The 17,963-nt window shown below is 42.3% G+C and overlaps 1 protein-coding gene across 2 annotated transcripts in view; it reads right to left on the bottom strand.

Moving 5' to 3' along the window:
• The window catches only part of DDHD1 (DDHD domain containing 1), a 69,875-nt gene that overhangs the window by 31,153 nt on the left and 20,759 nt on the right, over positions 1 to 17,963 (bottom strand). Inside the window, exons 3-5 of one of the 2 annotated variants that reach the window (XM_075503924.1) lie at positions 13,988 to 14,089; positions 7,249 to 7,377; positions 5,290 to 5,437 (exon numbers count right to left, since the gene is read on the bottom strand). In XM_075503924.1, the coding sequence (XP_075360039.1) occupies positions 5,290 to 5,437; positions 7,249 to 7,377; positions 13,988 to 14,089 (379 nt within the window). The remainder of the gene's footprint in view (positions 1 to 5,289; positions 5,438 to 7,248; positions 7,378 to 13,987; positions 14,090 to 17,963) is intronic. The other variant, XM_075503925.1, reaches the window with a different exon arrangement.

Genomic DNA, 17,963 nt, shown 5'->3' with positions numbered 1-17,963 from the left:
ACACAGTGGTCACAATTTGGTAAATTATGCTCTAAAACATTCCCCAACTGCTTTCACCACCCTGGAGTTCCCTCGAACGGAGGGCAGCACTCACAGCCTCTTTGAGGAAACAATACCACGAGTTATTGAGGATGCTCAGGGCTGGCTCGAGCTACATTTGGTAAGGCAAAGTGAGAGTAGCGGGCATGACTAATAAAAACGGAGATCTGCTCAAGCCAGAGGAAATGAAAGGAAGGCTGTTTTCAAAAGCTTAGCTGCACCGCAGAAATGCAAACTCAAGTCTTACTCTAGGCAGATTTCAAAGAGCAACTGCAAGACACGAGCCATCTTCTGCCACTGCTCTTCAGGGATTCATCTGCTCTCAGACCAGAACACATTAAGACCGCTGCTGAAGGACGTACGCAGACTCATTTTACTTCCGAAGACAGCAATTCTAGGATGCAACCAAAGTAAGCACGATCGTGACTCACACTTCATCCTTTTCAAGAATAATGGGACCCTGCACGATCAAAGGAACTCAAGCTGCTCCGTTAGCTGATTACGGGATCCCCGAGAGAAGCCTGCGGAGATCCAGGTGCTCCAAGCGCGAGTGCCTCCCTCCCCAACACTGCTTCCCAAACGGCGGCAAGGTTGCCCTTCAGGGAGATGCTGCCTTTGGCGTACAGCAGATGAGGCGTTCCCTGTTCCCGTTGTCGGCCCCTGCCTCCTCGCCACTCGCTCCCATCGTCCAGATGGGGTTCCAGTGTTTTGGACCAACTGCAGCGATCCAGTTTAGAAAGGGACCATACAGACAGTCGTGCTGGTGTGGGCAGGAGAAGGGCAGCACCGGGCAGAAATGAGGACTTAGATGTATCTCGAGATACATCTAAGTCCTAAACAGGCTACTACAGCTTCCGTCCAATATGCAGTCACGTGTTAGATAATTAATAAATATACACAAAACAAGCTCTTACGAGAGTATTTAATGCCCTTTTACCTCTTGGGCTGAATTCCTCATTTAGCTTGCAAGACAAGCTCAAGTTGAAACCTGTAAGACAATCTTTACCATTTGGATACTTAATTTCCGAATTACTACCAGCGCCGAAGAATGGAAAACAAGCATGTAATATGTATTTCATGCAATGCAAGCATTTAAATGGAAAATAACCCAAACTACCAAATATCTGAAAAGCTAAAAAATATAGGAAAAATTTTACAGGAAATCTTGATTTAAGATTCCAGCAGCGCATATGTAATGCACGGAAAGGTCTCTGAGAGGCTCTGCCCTCTGTAAGGGCTTGCACACCACTGGAAATTTACCAAAATAGCTATTCTGAAGTAATTATTATAATGATAATCCACAATTAAAATGCTTTCTAATGGGACTTGCAATAAACATGTAATTGGTGATTATGGAACGCCAAGATGATGTTGCTTGTGCAGACAGCAATTTTTGTGCTACGAGCAGCAGCACAGGCAAATATAATTTTTGAATCAAAAGAGGAGATTCAGACAGAGGCAGACGGATACCAGCTTCAGGGTAAGAGCAGCCAAGAGGTGCCACAACATTAGAGCTATTATGGAAATACACAGAACAGTTACTTCATTTTCAAGCACAGGAGCTGATGAAATTTGGAGGGCCAGCCTAAAGGTCTGACCTTTACCTAAGTCAGGTAAAACAACAAGATTTTTTTAAATGAGGTTGCAAACGTGGATAGTAACATTCCTAAATTCTGTCTCATATATGTAAGAAACCCCATCCCACCCACCGCCATAACCTAGAAGCAGAAGGTCAGCAAAATCAGAGATTAGAGTTCAGTGAAAAAAAATATTCCAATTCACAGTATGAAAGTGTATAGAGTAAAATTAAAAGGATATCCCAAACCGATTTTTTTTAAAAGCTTACATTGTACCTTATCAGAAACCTAGTAATGGCAGAATACTGCATCTGATGGCAAATAAAAACCCCTCCAATTATGCTATAATATCTTAGTTTATATTACACGGGACTACAGAATATACTATCTTCTGCCTTAAACAATCATCCCTCTGCTACCGAAGCAGCTCACAGCACATTATTCTGTTCATGTTAGGTCAGCTGAATCACTGTTCCAGCCTGGAGGAGGTCCCGTCTCTTCCCAGCCGAGTTCTGCAGTTAATATCGGCACTGACAGGAGCAGCTTGTTGTACCAGCTGCCGTGCTACATTTAGATAATAAATGTGTTTAACTACCCTGTGAAGGAACAAAATCATGTCACATCTACCAAAGACCTGTTCATTCAAGCATCAATAAAATGCACCTTTTCCATTTACCTACTTACAGGACGCCCTGGAACCGTAGCATCTAACCACGTTAATGACTAGAATGAACTCCATTCCTTAATGAAATTAGTGCATATAATTTGAAATTACCCTGGCAGCAGAGTTCTGTTTTAACCTCTGTAACCAACGGGATCTGCCTAATGATGCAGATGCATCACGCGAGCTGCAGCAATTTCTTCTCGAGGCGGTAACCTGAGGACAGAGCTCTAGTACAGAAAGAGTATTCCATGTCTGGGTTTTGCACTTTTCTTTCTTCTTCTTTCTTTTAGGACCACTTGTTCAAGCGAGGCTTCGGTTTTGTGCTATGAACTGAAGTGTTGCTCTCACACAGGTTGAAATAAATACAAAAGTTTTATCCCAGGGGAGATTGAACCCCCAAAGAAGCAAGAATAACTGTACGTGGCAAAGACAAAACGCACAAGACAGTTTTTTGTGGATGGTAGAAAGGGAAGGCACCTGAACAACTGTTCCCTTCTGGAGGTCCCAGAGTCTCTCCAAGCACCGTACCAAAAAAATGCAAGGTGTCATGGAGATTGCCTCGTCCAACCTGCCTCACCTCTGCTCTCTCCCCAGAGTCCACGGAGAGGACTGGTGGCTCTCGGCAGAGGAACGTGTCCTGCCAGACGTCCTAGGGCCTAAACCAAAAGCAACTTTCTGTTTCGAAAGGAAACACACACCACCCACCCCAGGGTCCCACGCCAGCACGTGTACACCACAAGCAACATCCAAGTCCTTCGAAGCTGCACGCAGCCCAAGGTAACGATGAGTTTGGAAGGCTGATAGTGCCTTTACATCTGCTGGTGGTACCCAGATGTTGACGAGGGAAGAAGAAAGGAGTGGTGACACTGATGGGCAGACCTATGCCTTAAGTTACAGATTTAGCAAGGCTGCAACTACAGGTTTCCTACTAAAGAACGTGCATTTAAAAGGAAAAAACCACTGAGGTGTTCTCTCCTTAGCTTCTACTTTAAAGTGGGAAGGGTCAAAAAATATTTCTCCTGATCTGTTTTCTTCTTTTTCAAAAGGCAACATGTGACTTCCTGTGCCCCTAATGCAAAAGAATGTAAAAAAAAAAAAAAAAATTAAAAAAATACACACACATATCATGGATGAAAGTGCTAACAGAAAGTGCTAGTACGGCTTGTGAGAGCTGCCATTGTGCTGGCCTGGCAGACATTTCTTCTAAAATCTCTTCCTAGAACATATGGGATCTTCCTCACTGATAAGTTGTAAGCTATAAAAAAAAAAAAAAAAAAAAAAGAATAAAAAGAGAGACTTCAATCTAAAATGATGCTTTCATTTGCAGATTTTGAACAGAATACACAATTTATGCCAATAATTAGCATTTTAAAAGGCTATGCAATACTGCCTGATATTTCTTGAGGACATGAGCGAGATTTACTGAAGCACAAAAAGTCTTCTTTCTCTTTTAGATAAAAGATTTCACATAATGGGCTGCCAATTAAAGCAGGACTTCTTATGGAAGGAACACCTACGCACTGTGTCCTGAGCTGAAGTTAATCCACCCATCCGACCCCTGTATGTATGTTCAATGCAAAATGGGGTAGGGAGAAAGAAAAAGCAGAAAACCTTAACGATTCCAAGGTGGAAGTTTTATTTCTCATCGCCGTTAAAACTGCAACTTATATTTAGGGTGTTTGCATTTCCGGTGTAATTGCCTCCTACAAAAATTTTAAGTTTTATATTTATTTTGGTGACTAATTTCAGCTTTTTACCACGGGCTGTGGATCCTTTTCTCTTTGGTTTTGACTGCGTGCTCTTAAACAACACGAATAGAAGAGCAGTGAAGTGCCAGAAGGAGGGGAGCAGGGAGTAGCAGGTTGTTGCTTTGAGGTGACAAATGACACAGCATTGAAATCAAGAGGTCCGCTCTATCACGCCGGAGGACACCAGAGTGGAACAAGGAGCTGAACGAACACAAGAGCCTGCTGACACGACGGTACACGCCACGGCGACGGCACGTAAGCACTGACCTACATTGCCATTCTGGATTTAAAGGCAGGTTCATAAAGCTCTTCCCACAAAATCAGCAATCCCAGCCCTACGCGCGCTTTCACAGGAGTCCCTGGGTATGTCGCTATTCCTGTCGACTTCGCTGGAAAGTGGGACTTATTTGGGACACACGTACTAAACCATCTGCGCGATACAGAGCTGCAATTCACACTTTTTTAGCCTCTTCTTTCAGCTAATGAAGTATTCCTTAACACCACCTTGTCCCCCACCACAATGCTGTCATCACGACTTGATGATTTCTTCTAATATTCAAAAATCTTTTCAGGTACAGCATTCTCAACAGTTTCTCTTCCCATTCCCCAGCACCCTACTTGGCCTTCTGAGTTAGCTCGGATGTCAAATCAAAAACCATTTGCAAACCGGTCTTCACAAAAGACATTCAATGAAAAGATCCGGTAAGCTTTCAATCATGTTTTACTTTTTATCAGGCACCTACGCACAGAGCTCGACGAGCAGACTGACAGCAATAGCTTCCAACTGCATGAAGTCACTCTGTCCCGTTAGGAATGCCAACATCCCCGCTAGCTCCCTGTTTCTCCTCTCTTCCCAGTCTGCACTTCGCTCTTCCACTATTCCGACAACCCGCAGGAACAACGGCGATTCCCCTTGATTTCGACCAAATGAAAAATCTCTCCCCGCTCAGCAAAGTCACTGAGCACAGGTGCTAGAATTTCACAGGCCGGTCCCCTAAAAGTTGCAAGTGTTGGTCATGAAAACAGAATATATCTTTGCTCTTCTGGCTCTTCTGGCTCGCAGCTGCTCTCCCTAAGTCCATACATCCGAATTAACAGAGAAAGTAGCGTACCCACAATATAAAGACTAATGACTCAGGGGAAGAGGAGGAGAAGGAAACAGGAAAAGATACGGCTTAAACCGAAGGGTCTGCTGTCATTTATAACGTCAGCCTTATATTCAGGCGAGAGGTTGGTACTGCAAATATTACGAAGCACTCACATAGCTGTATTTTTGATGATCCTTCCTTGGTCCATTTTCTGCCCAATACCATGCACAACAAACACAATGTGACTAGTTTGTGGTGGCTTGTCTTCTAACGTAGCTTCTTCTACATAGCCTCTATGTAGCCTTGTCCCACTACTTGAAGCTGTAGAAAAAACATTATCCTGGATCAGTTACATTCTACCAAGTGCAACCGTCTTCTATGTTGACAGAAGCTTGACTTGTCTCAGACCAATACATTAAAGTATTTTGAAAATAAGATTATACATAAAGGAATAGCATGTATTTTTAAATATCTGCAATTCTAAACTCCTGAGAGATTTGAGCAACCAGGTGATATTAATTGTAACACTCAATGTATTACTAGGCCATTTCCACTGTAAAGACAACTAATTTCAGAGAGGTTTGGAAAAACTTCTTTTTAAAAACGGGTTGTATAATTGCCCATCCGCTTTTACAACACAATACCCTTCTTCTGTGCGTCTCAATCGTTAAACTTCCGTACATCTCCACCTTACTTCCACAGCATGGAAGGATCACAGAAATGATCTGGCCACAAAACTGATGAGCGTTGTCATTCCTTCTCTGACCCGATTAAGAGAGCCGGTTGAAAATTTTACATTTTGAGTAAAACCTACGTCTTATTTCAAGCTGATCCAACCTCAAATTTCCCCACTTGTTCTCCAGTTCAGTGGCCAAACAAAAAAAAAAAAAATCAATTACCCAGGGCAAATCTGGGTATGCTCTCAGCGCTGCGGCGATGGCTTGAGAAACCCACTGGCACAGCGCGTCTCCGTCCCCCTCTAGTGACAGAGCCACAGAGGGGACCACAGCCTTGCGTGAGGGCTAGCTGCGCATGAATCCAGCAGCCCCTTCGGACGGCCAGCGGAGAGGAAGGCAGCATCATGCCCCACCAGGAAAACTGAAACAAACAACTCGGTTTGGTTTTAAGGAGGAAGAAAACACTACAAAAACGCTAAGGGCAGTTTTTACACAGGACAGGTTTTGTTTCCCAAGTGGGCTTCTATTTGGTATTTCTCCCCCCAAATTATTTAGGACAGATCTTATTATTTACTACACATTATCCAAATCGTGTTCTGGATACAGAATACTTCATTTCTTCTGGAACTGAAGCACTGAGTTATATTAATTCTTGGCAAACACTAATTAAGTATCCACCCAAGAGCCCTGTGGGGTAAGAGGGCATTAATTACAGAGCAGAGGTATGGAGATTAAAGCCAAACCTGTTACCTGACCTTGCCTCTTCAGAAACCAAGGAACAAAACAGATGTGTATGATCTTGTTTTTCTACTTGTCCAGCAGCTCATAGGAGCACCACAAGAGACAGGACAAGTTCCAGTTTGCTAGGTTGGCAATAATCTGCCTTTCAATTGAGCGAGACCATCCTCTCTTCCAACCACCTCAGCCTTGCTGGCTTTATAACTGGTAGTTTTGAGCTTAAATGAGCCTGGATTCCTACTGGAAACGATTTCTAAATGCTTCAGGCCCTCCTCTCAGTTCATGTATTTGTTTAATGGACTGAAAAAAAGCAGGAGCTGGCGAGGGGGGAAGGCGTGATCGTGTATTTAATAGGAATGCATCCCAGTACGCAAGGACACAGCGGTGAAGTTAAGGTTGCAAAGGGAACTGTAATTCTTCTATCGTAGCTGCTGGACTCCGCCGCTGTAATATTTTCATATACTTATTACGTAATGCTAACTGCTGCATCCAAAATAAAAATATATAATAAAAATAAGTCATAGCCTATTCACATCTAGTTACAATTATGTACAATAACCTACGTACCATACTATACTCTTCTGTAAAAACCGGAATGGCCAAAGCGGGCTAGTCACATATTAAAACTTCAAACTTGAAATCTCCTTCTAGCGTTAAAGTAACAAATGTAAAATACTGGTATTTACAATATTCTTTACAAACTCTGAGAAATATTACCTTTGGAAAACCCCAACTTTTGTGTAACAGTTCTTGCAATTTTAGATGTTGTTGCATCACTGTAAAGATACACTTCATCCACACTGTGCCAGTCCACATGGTTGCGACTCAACTTTAGACTATGAATAGCTGCAGCAAAAAGGAACAACATTTAATTTAGATGGGTAAGAGGAAAAAAAAGCCTCTTCAAACACAGAGAGAGAAGAGTAATTTACACATAGGTTAAAATCTAGAGCTCCATTATACCTAAATCCGTACTACTTCTTACCTTGAAAAGTTTTTTTACGCTTAGGATTAATCTGACCAGGACAAGCAGCAGTTTGGAGACCACCTCTGAGGACATTTCACATCGTTCTCCTCCCACCCTCATTTTGGGATGGTAGGTTTCCAAAATATTCCCTTAGCTGAAAACAGAAACCAGGGGGGCAGGGCAATGCATCCTGAAATATGGCAGGTTGGGGTGATGACCAGGGGGCTGCCCCACGCACTCTCATCACCAGAAAAAGAGCCATTTCACTCCTGTCTTCTCTCTCCTGCGTCCGTACAGCGAGATCCCTGGTTTTGACCGTACGCTGCAGTAACACAGAGGCTTTCAAGGCCCCGTTACTAGAAGGCTCCATTGCATTTCCATCCTTTCAGAAATATCTAGGAGCTGGAAATGCAGTTCAATGAGAAAGCCTCTGAATGAGTGATTTCTGGCACAGAATAGGAGCTAGCTCTTTCAAAAGCCACGAAGAGCTCTAATGTTTTTTTGGTGCAGTTATTGTGTTTTCCAGATTCGGAACTGATTGAGCTCTGGCACCAACTCGTGACACACGGCCTGACTGTCGGGATTAAGCACAGCAGGCACGTTATAACGCAAGTCAGAATCTCTCACCTAAGGCTTAGAGCTGGCTTGAGCCAAGCGGTACCACAGCTGTATTACTACTAATTTGGATTTCACCTAAGTTTGGAAATCCGCTGCTTAGGTCTCACCTAACGTGGGATACACAACATTCGGAGAGCTGACAACAGTAATAGCCCTGTGACAAAAAAAAGTGTTATTTAACTGTCATTGGTCTTGCTAAAAAGTCCAAAGTCATGGAAAACACCCAGAGGGATTGTTCTGGGTTTGGTATTTTTTCCCATAACAAGAGGAGCTCTAACCTGTCCCCTACTTGAAGCCACTCAAATGAATTTTTTATACTCTTCTAAAAACAATCTGAGAAAGCCTGAGCCATCAGGATTTCATATTTTAACTCTGCTCCAGCACAAACCAGCCACGTTAAGCTAGATGTTGTGACCTTTCTCCTCTAGTATTTCTTGTTTCTTTGCCAAGGCAGATAGACCTAACATAGTCTGATGAAAAACTAAATGAAGTCTGTAAGAAACAAGGGGATTAGAAAAGGATTACCCCTTCTGTTATAGTAAACAACTGATTCACAAAAAATAACTAGAACTATATTGCTGTTTTACACTGACAGAGCAAGAAGAGGAAAGGAAGTAAGCCTGACTTTGAAGAGCAGACATGTCAGCTTAGGCTAACGACAGGCCAGAGCAAGGAGCAATCTAGCGAGAAGTCAATGAACATGCAAACTGATTTTTCATAAACATCCCTGCAGGCGCAGAGACGAGTCCATGTCCAGAAATCTCAATTTAGAACCGGAGAAGGAGAGGAAATTCCCAGCAAAGCTTCCTCTTTCAGACTTGGAGACTGTGATGTCCTGAGACAGGCACGTAGTCTACTGGCAAAGGCAAGGGACCTCCTTGCAGGTGTCTCTGCAATCTTCTCCATCCTCAAATCCATGACCAATGTAGACTTTTTATGCATTGTCTAGCAGGTCTTTAAGAGCTGTTCCACCTGCATTCTGTAAAATCCCTCTCAGAGTATGTTCCTGGGAAAGAGGAGGGCTGGAAGCTCTCTCTTTGGAGAGCATGGTGCTCAAGGTCCAAAGCATGCAGAGGAAGAGACGGAGAGGTCCATGGCTGAGTCACTTATTACCACGGGAAGAACAGAGTTTGGTGAGGAGCGATCCTCACACTCTTTCTGGAATCAGGTCCAGCCTCTCTATTGGAAAAAAAACTATACAGAAAGAGGTTTCCCCGTGCTGCATGAATTATTCTCACTTGGGAAGAACAAATTCCTAACTTTTACGGTGTTCTTCAAAAACATGTATGTTGAAGGACACATCAGAATCAACTACAACACATGCATACACTAAGGAACTGCAAATGAAATACCCAACACTATTTCTCTGCATATTTAGCAAGACCTTCAAAAGGGAACCTGAAAAATTTGGTCTACTGTTAACATAAGCACCACATGACACTACCAGTAACCCTCCGTAGGACCGTGCTTCCTTGTCTCTTGACAACAGAGTGACTTAACTCTCTGAGATGTGTTGTCAACATATGCATTGCGTTCAAGCTCAGATATATTTTTTACAGCACTTGGACTATACATCCTGCCTTTCTACTCAGCACCCAGAATAAAAATTTAAAAAAGGAAAAAAAAAAAAAGAAAAAAAGTGCTTGTTTGTTCTTGCTTCTCAGTTTTCCTGCAACCACAAAATATCATGAGTTTTTAGGGAAGCGGCAGGATCCAGAACATGCATATGGATAATGCTTTTCAGAGAATCTACCAATTTGCCAGTAAGATGATAAATTAATTGATATATTTACATTTTATTTTGCACCTCTTAGTGAATTTTGCTTACCAACACATTCACTGCTTTGCTTTTGAGTGCCTGTCCATGTGCACCCTCCAGAGCAAAGTCCAAACCAGCAGCAGAGAGACTCAATCACTGAAAAACAGTGGCTGCAGGACATTTCAAAGGCACCATGCGCTCCAGTGCAGTATTTTGCAGAAGTTTGGATAACACTTCCAGGGTGTCTATCTTACCAACCAGGAGGAGAGACATTCCTTTAAAAGTTAACAAGAGTCACCTGGGTCAAAACAAACGCTGCTGGGTGCTCTACTTTGGCACTCTGTTTTGAAATCCCATGGGATGCATTGTTTAAAAAGTCTGCCTGAGGATCGATGCACCCATTCCACAGACCAACCCACCCTCTTACTGAGGGAAGTCTCCCCTTTTTAAATTTATATAAACATTGGGATGTCTGTTCATCCTCAGCCCCTGAATGTGATGTCCACCAGTGGAACAAAAATCACCTAATAGGGGCAAAATCTATCATCCGGAGCTCCAGGCCCTCTTGGTGTGCAAGAATACCCCTTCAAAATAGGAGTGACAACTCCACTTGATGACTATGGTTGTGTGTTCTCTGTCCTTACATAAGCATCTGTCCCAGTGATGACAACGTCTGGGGAGAGAAAAACGGTACACCCTTGCAGATCTGCATGGCAGAAAGCCAACTGAGAGAAGAGCTGCCCAGCTGGGATCAGTCACAGGCATAAATGATCCACAAGCCATGTGTGCATGTATCTAGGCAGAGACAGTGGTTCTCTGTCATTATGCACAGGAGATACTCTTTAGGTAAAAAAAAAACCAACCCTGCAATAAGGTACCTCTTCATGAGGGCCAAGACTGCACCGAGGACTGGGAAGAGATTCTCAAGACTGTCAAGAGCCCAACCAAAAGGAGCTTCTGCTGCTGACAGCCCCAGGGTGTGTTAATAGTGAGGCGGGGAATAAAAAAAGTGTCTTTGGAGAGGATTTGATAGCAGTCTGAAAATAAGCTTCCTAAAAAAAAAAAAAAATCAAAATATGCAAACCATGCTTTCCAGGTATGGGATAACAAGGGCTGCCATTGCTGTTTTGAAACTGGACACAAGGAAGAGAAAGTTATGTTTTCCTGAAGATGATGAAATAACATGATTTACATTCTCTTTTCGGAACAAACTGTGTCCTATAAACCTCTTGCACGCTGCAGAGGTGGTCAAACTGACAACTCGGGAACTGTTCATACCGAGGGATGTCACAGAGCGTCAAGAAGTCACCAAGGCATGTCGTAGCGTGCCTCAGGAAGCCAAGTCGCAGAATTCAGATTAGCCAGTGGGTATGGCGTAGAGGAATGCTCTTCGTATTCATTCCTCTGCCTCTGGGTCCTTCAGGAGCACGCTTTCTATGTTTGCGGATTCTCTCCAGGGCGCCAGGCTAGGATGTTGCTGAGCTTCACGGAGATCTGACTGCAGCTACGGCATCTCTGAACGGCAGGCACAGAAGATGAAGGGTCTCCTGTAAAACCGTGGGACAGGAATGTCCCTGTGAATCAGACTTCTTGCAGCTTTGTTTTCACATGAAGTACTTCTCTGACACTGACGACATGCACAGCTTGCTTAGCAGGCGTCTCCGTAGGTGCATCTTCCCCAGCTGCAGAAAACCCTAGGTATTCTGCACACTGCTTAGTTTTCTAGTTTGGGATTAAAGGCCAAGCCCATAGAAATGAGACCAAGTTTTGGTTTCCTTTGTAGCCAGAAACTAGAAATGAAACGTTTTTCAGGAATACCAACCATGACAGACACGTAGAGTATGAGTACGTGGAAGGCACAACCCCACTGTAGATGGAAGACAGCCTGATGCTAGACAGTAGCGAGCAAGCCATGCAAAAACATGGGGAGAAGCATAGGGGAAGAGAGAGGAATCAAGAAAGGACTTCTTTCAGCTGAAGAAATCAACGGTGACTATCACACAAACCTCCAGTTTCACCAAGACAGATGAACACAGCGGGAAAAGTCCCTCTAAAAAGTTTCCATATGAAAAATGAAGAGGTAAACATAAAATACAGAATACGTATTCCTAAAGCCTTGAAGAACCTGATCTCAATTAGACTGCAGAAACTCATCTCGAGTCAAAATAACCGGAGAAGAATTGAGGAGCAGAAAGCCTGCACTATTTTTTATGCTCATAGCACAAAACCCGTGGAGAAGCTGGGGATGCCAGTGCAAACATCCTCCCAGCTCCAGCGCTTGAGGAGCTGAACCCCTCCAGCAGAAAGCACAGACGGACAGGCCCTTCACTTGAACATGGCATTTCACAGGGCCAACAGTTTAAAATTAAATACCTTTTAAGGTAAGCGCCTGTTTTTTACTTGATACCTTCATCCACCTGCCAAGCCCAAAGCATGGGGTGATTCTCTTCTACCAGAGTTTGACTCTGCTCAAGTCAAAATCAATCTAGAGGAAAGCATCTCTGAAGTGCTAAGAGCTGATACTATCTCCACCTCCTCCGCAAAGGCACTGTCATTCCAGTCAGGACTAAAGATGAGGGACACCTGGTCTTTAAACCTTCTGAACACCTGGTCTGAAAACCTTCTCTGCCTTCTTTTTTTTCAGGGATTTAAAAATAAATCAGTAAGCATTAGTTTCTGCAGAAACCCCTGCCACATCATACCCAGAGCTGAGAGCATAATTTGGCCGATATTGTTCTTTCTTAAACAACTCTGAGGTTCTGGTATGTAAACCTGAGGTACAGCTGTAGATTTTAAAACCTTTTTTTATTTATTTAAAAAACGAATGCAATGCCATTAAAAAGGCTACTGCTCTTAATTAAATTGGGCTGTTCCACATTGCTGTCATTTTTATATTGCACTTCACCACCTCGCAATTCATCAATGTCACTATTTGTTATATAAGCACCTACTTTTAATTTTTTTAATTCAAGCACATTCATTAGCACAACTAAACATGATTTGGAGAAAAAAAATAGACAAAATAATTTCAAAATTACAATCACAAAATAAAAGGCAGAAGTCCCTTCTTACTGCTCAAGACAGTAGTCACACTTATTCACCTTTAACAGACTTGAGTTCCCATGCGTCAGAAGAGGCAGGAAAAAGTTTACTATTAAACATTTGGATTTCAGGCATTTTCATTTGGACCCAATTATAGAAAAATATAATTAAAGGAAGTCAAAAGGCAAACATTTATGCATGTCACAATAAATTCTCATACTCAATATCCCCAATTCTCATTCTCAATATCCCCAGGAGCTAAAAGAATATATGCTATGACAAGAATAGCTCTAAACCTACCATGTGCATTTACATTTTAAATCGAGGGTGCAGTTTTCAGAAGTCTAGTTCCACAGTCACTGAAGTCAGTAAAAGTTTAATCACTACTGGCCTTAACGGTGGCAGAGAAAGACCAGTGACAAGTGCTTTTGAGCCTTCTGCAATCATTAATGGCTCCTGTAAGATCTACTCCCACTTTCTGAAACAAATTTGCACAATATCAGCTGCTGCGAAGCTCGAAGTTGTTTTCTGCAACACAGCAGCCTTTATCACGTATTCTATACAGCTTCCCCTTTTTATATCGTGTGTCCAAAGTCTCATTTCACTCCTGTACTCATACAAAAGCTGCAGTAAAAATAATTTACAACATAAAATTAAAGATGCATGCATTATCCAAAAAAAAGTGGCAGAAAAAATTCCTTCTCTGACATAATTTTTCTTATACCAGGCCTGCTGTGATTCTAAAAAAGTTGCTTTTAGTTTATTGAAAAAGCCAAACCCCATATAAGGATTGTAAGAAACAAATGTTTACAGTTTTCATAACAGTTGCAAATAATTATAATAAGGATTACCGCATGATGCTGTTAGCAGCTACTTTTCGATTCACAAGACTTCTACTTTTCTGCTAAGATCCATGACGCTTTTTCCTTCCCTTTTGAAGGAAACGGCATGGATACAGCTCAAGAAATTGAAGCATGTAAATCTAACACATTTAGCTGATATAAGCAAACTAGAATTTAAAGCTTCCTAAGCCAGGAGCACTACAAAAAAGAAATCTACAATTACTGTACCTTGGGAACGCTTTCGCTTAAGACATGCAGCATCTGAATTCTCCTTATATCCTCTCCATTTGAACAAAGAAGGGAGGGAGAAGGGAGGGAGGTAGTAGAGAACTAAAAGTAAAAACACTGAGCTTCAAAGTAAAATTTTTAAAAGGGGTGTCATTTTTTTCATTAGTATTATCATTTTTAGAAAAAAAAAAAGTTGGCACATTTTCTGAAAAAGTATATACACTTCAAAAACTGGTTTTGTAGCAAAAGCGTCAGGTCACGTTAGCCAAATTCCATTTCTTCACTCTTCATAAACAGTTTGACATCACGACAAAGCTAAAGGCATTAGTACGAGACAGCTGGAACACCGTGTAATCAGAGTCACCGAGTGTCTTTGCATTTGCACGTACAAAAGCATAAACGCTCTATTTGTGTAGGGCAGAACACAGTAACCCTTCTTAAGTATACGCTAAACATTTGGAAAAAAAAAAAAACCCAAAACAACTCAGTTTTAAGCACAGCTCTATTATTTCCCCCAAAGAGCGTAAGAGGATCATTAGAAGTTAGATTAGAGAAAATATCCTGCTGTTACCCTGTTCTGTAAGTCCTCAAGAAGCTGCCTTCCACGGTGCAATGCAACAGCATGCACGCTTTGCCTCCGAGCTTCCCCTTGACGGTAAGGGCAGTCCATAACTTCTATTAGACTTTCAATGGCGTTATTTCACTCCTCGTGAGAAGACTGAAATATTGCACAGCAGTCCAAAAGATTCTTTTTCAGGGACTCGGTGCTGTGTGATTATGGAAGAAATACTTTAAGGGAAGTGAAAGCTGCTGCTAAGGAGCAGGTAAAGTTACGGGAGCAGGAAGAAGCTGCTCTTGGCACGTACACAACAGGAGACTTTGTATTCACTGTAATCTCGGTTACGACCGATACCTTTTACGCTTCTTCAGGGGGTGCTGAGCAAGGCTGAAAGCGAAGTCCTACAAATCTACGTCTTCTGCGTTACTGCTCCGTGCGCCCTCACTCATGCAAATAGTCTGAATTTCAAAATGTTTTCGCCTCAAAAACCTGATATAGTCAAGAGAGCGTGGTTAAATCCAACGAGAAATCAAGAAGCTCCAGCCTGGCTTCTGAATCCACAAAGTCATTAAGCTGCGATTACCTGAAATCGGTTAGCCTGCTGGAGAGTGGGGAGAAAGGCAACTGAATGACATCTTCCCTTACAAAGACCAGGAACAGTCAATAATCCAGTAACTTATGCCAGTACAAGCGATATTCCACGCTTGTGTCAAGGGCTTCGGCTGCCACGGTTACGCTGGTCCAGGATCACACCTCTTCACACCCTCAGCTAACAGCTCTGTCAGCAGATGCCTTAATACAGATGCAAGTGAAATGTATTACTGTTGCACGTGAGTTTTCTGGAGGAGAGGAAAATTAGGCTTATAGCTACTGCACTTGGAACTTGATGGCATAATTTAGTCTACAGAATAGTTTACTGGCTGTGGTGACTCAAGAAGAATACACCCAGGAAATTCAAGTAAAATATAAGGAAAAAAAAAAAATCTTTTTTATGGTGAGGGTGATAAAACACTGGTATGGATTGCCCAGAGAGGTTGTGAAGTCTCCGTTGTTGGAGATATTCAAGACCCCATTGGAAACACCCTGAGCAACCTGCTCTCCTTGAGTCCGCAGCTTTGCGCAGGGAGGTCGGACTAGCTCATCTCCAGAGTCCCTTCTGATCTGCGTGACTCTGATTCTATGCATATGACTTTCCCATCTAAAGGTTAACTTTGCCAGCTGTGACAAAAGTTCATTGTTAATATAAATTTTGTATGAACAGAGAAAATTTTATTTGAAATCTAAGGCAAAACAAATCAGCTATTCCAAACGCAACTTTTATAGGTTTTGTGGCATCTAACCACACGCTGAAAATCCGTAAGAAAAAGCAATAAACTTACACAGTTTCAAAATCAATGCATTTCAAAAATTCCTTCTGATTCTGACTCACTGGACTTTTTTCTACTTTTTTTTATCATCTGTCACAGAATCAGAGACTTGATCACAGAACAATTTCTGTTGAAGGGACTGCTGGGGTTCGTCTGCTCCAAGCCCTCACACAGAGCAGGATCAACTTTTAAGTTGAATCCAATTTCAAATTTGGATCAGGTTGCTCAGGCAATTTCCAGCTGAATTTTGAGCATCTCTCTGTGCAAATACAATGAACTATGTCTATTCCTATCTTACTATCACATATATTAAGCTTTCAGCTTCACTTCATCTTCATTAAATGAATACACCTAAAAAAGATGATTGAGCAACAGATGATAGGTACTCAACTGTATTTATGGCAGTAACAGCTAACCAAGTATTCTTAAAGCAGAGACAGCAAAGCTTAAAGCTGTTACAGGATATTATTTATACTGGGGACCAGTTTATGATGTTCCCTTTGAACCACTGGTCTCAAACGGTCTCTCAGTGGTCTCAAATAGAAGAATCAGAATTAGCCCTCATGCCAGCCTCGAGCAGCGGGAAGCATCCCCTGCCGCTACCTCCCCAGGGCACGCCGAGCACTTGCTGTTCCCGCGCTGCTGTTTGGCACCATCGCCGCTATACAGAAGGCAAGAGATGGCAGTTTTAGGGAGCTGCGGGGTCCCACGGGTTGAACCTCCAGCTGAAAGTTGGGACTGCGTGACAGAAGCCGCTCCTCCATCCTTGGCCACCTCCCTGCACCTGAAGCGGTGGGCACCTGCCTGCTAACAGCTCCTCTGCGCTCCAGGAACTCACAGCAAAGGATATGTGGGCTTCGGCCCCAGCGCAAGAGAGAAAAATCAACACTGAAGCAGCGACATTGACCCTCCATCAAGAAGCTCTTGGTCTGAACATCGCTACCTTTATTATGGTTAAGTACTCTTAGCAAAATATCTAGTCTGAGGACCCTTAAGAACCTGCTATGGTCTGCGTTCAGGGCCTTGTTTGATCTTACAATGGCCTTCATATTACTGAGATCACTCGAGAACGCGGCTCCTTTGGTAGACTACTTTAGATAGGCCCTGAACTCACTGTCTGCCTAAGTATGCTCAAAAAGCAGTTTCTAAATCTTATGTTATTCTGTACATTTTAAGCTTATTGACTGCTAAAAAGATCTTATTATACCCTTTTTGTATTCCTTCCAGAATGGTTTCAGCTGAAATATTGCTTCAAAGAACAAGTGTTATAACCTAGGTCTTTCTCAGAAATATTTATAGAATTATTTTGTGATCAAATAAACAACCCAGATATTTCCATATTTTAAGGGTTGAAGTTTGTATCATTCAAAATTTTGAATCTAAGAATTTAGATCAAAACGCCACCTTACATCTTGTGTTGATACTAATTTACATACGTTAAGTTTGGAATCTTCCATAAGAAGGACAAGCAAAGCCAATATACAAAAAAGCCTAGTTTACCTGGATGAAAAAAAAAATAAGTACTGGACAAATGAATTTGAGGGCCCCAAAAAACCCCAACATTGTCTAGCTATCAACAGAGTGGCAGAACAACAAATCACTCCTGGAAGCCCACATATACTATTACAGCAGAGCAGCATCTCATTTAGGGGGCTAAGGTGTTGTCAGACTCGACTGTTTTTAGCAAAGACTTGAGTGGCAAACGTCAAGCTCTACTCCTCAATACAACTATAAAATGACAGTGGATGACCCTCATTTTGCTCAAAAAAAAAATATGTAAAATTACTTCATGTGATGACAAGACAGAAGATGCCTTCCTGAACCTGCTGATATGCAGGTTTGCATTTGTGCAAATTCGTGATTTGCATTAACTCAAATCCGGGCTGCGGACGTTCAGTTTCACAACAAAGCGGTCGAAATGCAGCCAAACCTCGAATTCCTCATCCTAAGTGTGGTTTCCTCCTGTAGCTGTGTCGGTTACTCTGTCTTAAAAGACAGAATAGCGACGTCTTTTCCTGTATTCTGTGATTCTGTATCTATCAACTATAAA

Source organism: Mycteria americana, chromosome 5, assembly GCF_035582795.1.
Source record: "Mycteria americana isolate JAX WOST 10 ecotype Jacksonville Zoo and Gardens chromosome 5, USCA_MyAme_1.0, whole genome shotgun sequence".
Lineage (NCBI taxonomy): Eukaryota > Metazoa > Chordata > Aves > Ciconiiformes > Ciconiidae > Mycteria > Mycteria americana.
This window is presented reverse-complemented; position numbering and strand designations above follow the sequence as displayed.